This window comes from Bubalus bubalis, chromosome 20, assembly GCF_019923935.1.
Source record: "Bubalus bubalis isolate 160015118507 breed Murrah chromosome 20, NDDB_SH_1, whole genome shotgun sequence".
Classification (NCBI taxonomy): Eukaryota; Metazoa; Chordata; class Mammalia; order Artiodactyla; family Bovidae; genus Bubalus; species Bubalus bubalis.
The window spans coordinates 12,329,366-12,332,805 of NC_059176.1; the positions used below are offsets into that span (position 1 = coordinate 12,329,366).

At 51.0% G+C, this 3,440-nt stretch overlaps 1 protein-coding gene across 2 annotated transcripts; it reads right to left on the bottom strand.

Annotated features, from left to right (window-relative positions):
• Nucleotides 1–201: 201 nt before the first annotated feature.
• LOC102398834 (cytochrome c oxidase subunit 8C, mitochondrial) lies at nucleotides 202–1,470 on the bottom strand. Of its 2 annotated transcripts, none has more exons than XM_025271232.2 (2): nucleotides 1,143–1,450; nucleotides 202–528 (listed from the first exon to the last, which is right to left on the bottom strand). In XM_025271232.2, the coding sequence occupies exons 1-2, from the start codon at nucleotides 1,416–1,418 to the stop codon at nucleotides 436–438; spliced, it is 369 nt and encodes a 122-aa protein (XP_025127017.1). In that variant the 5' UTR covers nucleotides 1,419–1,450; the 3' UTR covers nucleotides 202–435. The 2 variants fall into 2 exon arrangements, with proteins under 2 accessions (XP_025127017.1, XP_044788703.1); XM_044932768.1 differs by having other exon boundaries at nucleotides 502–640; nucleotides 1,143–1,470.
• Nucleotides 1,471–3,440: the final 1,970 nt, after the last annotated feature.

Consider the following 3,440-nt stretch of genomic DNA (forward strand, 5'->3'; position numbering starts at 1 on the left):
TGGAGAGCAGACTGTAAAGTTACCTTTGAAATTCCGACTGCATAAAGGATCAGCAGTCTAATTCCCCTGCTCCCCTCCACTTCTGCCTCCCCCCAATCCTTCCCTTCCCTTCCCACCTTTCAAAGGTCAACCGTATTTTAATTCAGTAGATTTCATCAGCTTTCACGATGTTTAGGAAAAACTTGTGATCACACATAATACCAAGCATAAACAAGTTTCTCAGTTTTATTTAACATTTTTAAATGACTGCGCACTCTTTCTCTAATGCACCATACTAAAAAAGTGCAAAATGTGTACCATAAGCATATGGTCAGGAAAGTGAACACCCACAATGGTTGCACCATCAACTCAATTAAGCACTTTTACTCATTTAAAGAGTCCACAGCGTTTTCTGAAAGTTGCTGGACGTTAAGAGCTGCTCCACATCTTCTTGCACTACTCTCTTCTGAACTGGTCCAGGCTGCTCAGCACGTACCCACGTGGGGTTAAGAAGGCGGTGAAAAACACCACGAGTGCAATAGCCACCTCCTGGAACAAGATACCAACAGCGCTGTTAGGAGGGCGGCTTCCGGAGTGGAAAACGGCTTCAAACGTTCTGAGGAGTTTGGCTGTGGTCCTCGACCTGGGGGCCCGGTGGCACCTAAAAAGCAGAACTCCCTTCCTAAGTGACCCAGTAGAAATTTCTAAGGAAAACTCATTTTCCTCCTCCTGGTGCCCCCGTTCTGACCTTTGAAATCTGGAAGCTAGACACTGCCCCCAGATTTCCCACATTTTAGGGAAATGCTAGGTCTCGGCAATTTAGGGCGCTATCAAAGTGGGAGATGTTCTGAGGTGCAACGACGGCTCTGCCCCTCGAACTTCGCACCCAAAACGGTACCGACAACGAAGGTCCGGTTCTCTGAGGCCCTCGCGCTCCTCGAGGTCCCCGCTTCCTGGCGCCTCAGGCCCAACCCCAGCGCCCTCAGCACGACGGCGCCTCCGCTCCCCAGCGGCCTCCGAGCCCTCCGGACCACCCAAGCCTCCCACCCGAAGAGCGGCCGCGTCCTCCTCGCCTCCACCCGTCGGGGCGCTCCCGCCTAAGCCACGCGCTTCCGCCCGCCGCGTCCCGCCTTCGCCGCCCGGGAGAATGGGCCCCAACTCACGACGGTCGACACCGGGCGGTGGCGCGGAGGCTCCAAGTGGGCCATGCGCAGGCCAGGCATCAGGAGCAGCAGGGTCACACGGCGGCGGGGAAACACGCAGAGCACGGGCATGCGCGGCATGATTCGTCCGGTGCTGCGAAGCCAGGCGTAGACGCGAAGCGCGGTGAGGAGACGTGAGGTGAAGCGAGGCGACTCGCGGTCGGACCTCGCGAGTCTCAAAACACGGCAGTAGAATCGTCTGCGCATGTTCTGGGGACACAGGAGGTGGGGGGGCATACTACTCCCCGCTCCCTGATAAGCCCCGCCCCTGACACGCCCCTTCCGCTCAGCGCCCTGCTGAGCCCAGACCTTACGCACTTACCCGCTGCCTCAGTCCACCTACGCTCCTCGCGTAGCACCATCCCTATGCTCCTAGGCCCTGCTTCCTACGCATGCCACACCGCTCTCTCCCCTACCCGCCCTGCCTAACTTCCTAACCCCACGGCGCACAGTATCTCGATTTCTGTTGGGTGGGGATCAGACAGTAAAGAATTCGCCTCCAATGCGAGATCAGTTCAATTCAGTTCAGTGGATCAGTCGTGTCCGACTCTTTGCAACCCAGGCCTCCCTGTCCATCACCAACTCCCGGAGTTCACTCAAATTCATGTCCATCGAATCAGTGATGCCATCCAGCCATCTCATCCTCTGTCCTCCCCTTCTCCTCCTGCCCTCAATCCCTCCCAGCCTCAGGGTCTTTTCCAATGAGTCAACTCTGTGCATGAGGTGGCCAAAGTATTGGAGTTTCCACTTCAGCCTCAGTCCCTCCAATGAACACCCAGGACTGATCTCCTTTAGGATGAACTGGTTGGATCTCCTTGCAGCCCAAGGGACTGTCAAGAGTCTTCTCCAACACCACAGTTCAAAAGCATCAATTCTTTAATGCTCAGCTTTCTTCACAGTCCAACTCTCACATCCATACACGACCACTGGAAAAATCATAGCCTTGACTAGTCGAGCCTTTGTTGGCAAAGTAATATCTCTGCTTTTCAATATGCTATCTAGGTTGGTCATAACTTTCCTTCCAAGGTGTAAGCGCCTTTTAATTTCATGGCTGCAATCACCATCTGTAGTGATTTTGGAGCCCCCCCCCAAAAAATAAAGTCTGACACTGTTTCCACTGTTTCCCCTTCTATCTGCCATGAAGTGATGGGACCAGATGCCATGATCTTCGTTTTCTGAATGTTGAGCTTTAAGCCAGCTTTTTCACTCTCCTCTTTCACTTTCATCAAGAGGCTTTAGTTCCTCTTCACTTTCTGCCATAAGGGTGGTGTCATCTACATATCTGAGGTTATTGATATTTCTCTCAGCAATCTTGATTCCAGCTTGTGCTTCTTCCAGTCCAGCGTTTCTCATGATGTACTCTGCATACAAGTTAAATAAGCAGGGTGACAATATACAGCCTTGACATACTCCTTTCCCAATTGGAACCAGTCTGTTGTTCCATGTCCAGTTCTAACTGTTGCTTCCTGACCTGCATACAGGTTTCTCAAGAGGCAGATCAGGTGGTCTGGTATTCCCATCTCTTTCAGAATTTTCCACAGTTTATTGTGGTCCACACAGTCAAAGGCTTTGGCATAGTCAATAAAGCAGAAATAGATGTTTTTCTGGAACTCTCTTGCTTTTTCCATGATCCAGCAGATGTCGGCAATTTCATCTCTGGTTCCTCTGCCTTTTCTAAAACCAACTTGTTCATCTGGAAGTTCACGATTCATGTACCGCTAAAGCCTGGCTTGGAGAATTTTGAGCATTATTTTACTAGCGTGTGAGATGAGTGCAATTGTGCAGTAGTTTGAGCATTCTTTGGCATTGCCTTTCTTTGGGATTGGAATGAACACTGACCTTTTCCAGTCCTGTGGCCACTGCTGAGTTTTCCAAATTTGCTGGCATATTGAGTGCAGCACTTTCACAGCATCATCTTTCAGGATTTGGAATAGCTCAACTGGAATTCCATCACCTCCACTAGCTTTGTTCGTAGTGATGCTTTCTAAGGCCCACTTGACTTCACATTCCAGGATGTCTGGCTCTAGGTCAGTGATCACACCATGGTGATTATCCCAATGCAGGATACCTGGGTTTGATCCCTGGGTTGGGAAGATCCCCTGGAGGAGGGCATGGCAACCCACTCCAGTATTCTTGCCTGCAGAATCCCCATGGACAGAGGAGCTTGGTGGTCTACAGTCCATGGGATCACAAAGAGTCGAACACAACTGAGCAACTATGCATACAAGCTAAAGCATAGTGAACACAGCTAGACTTAAC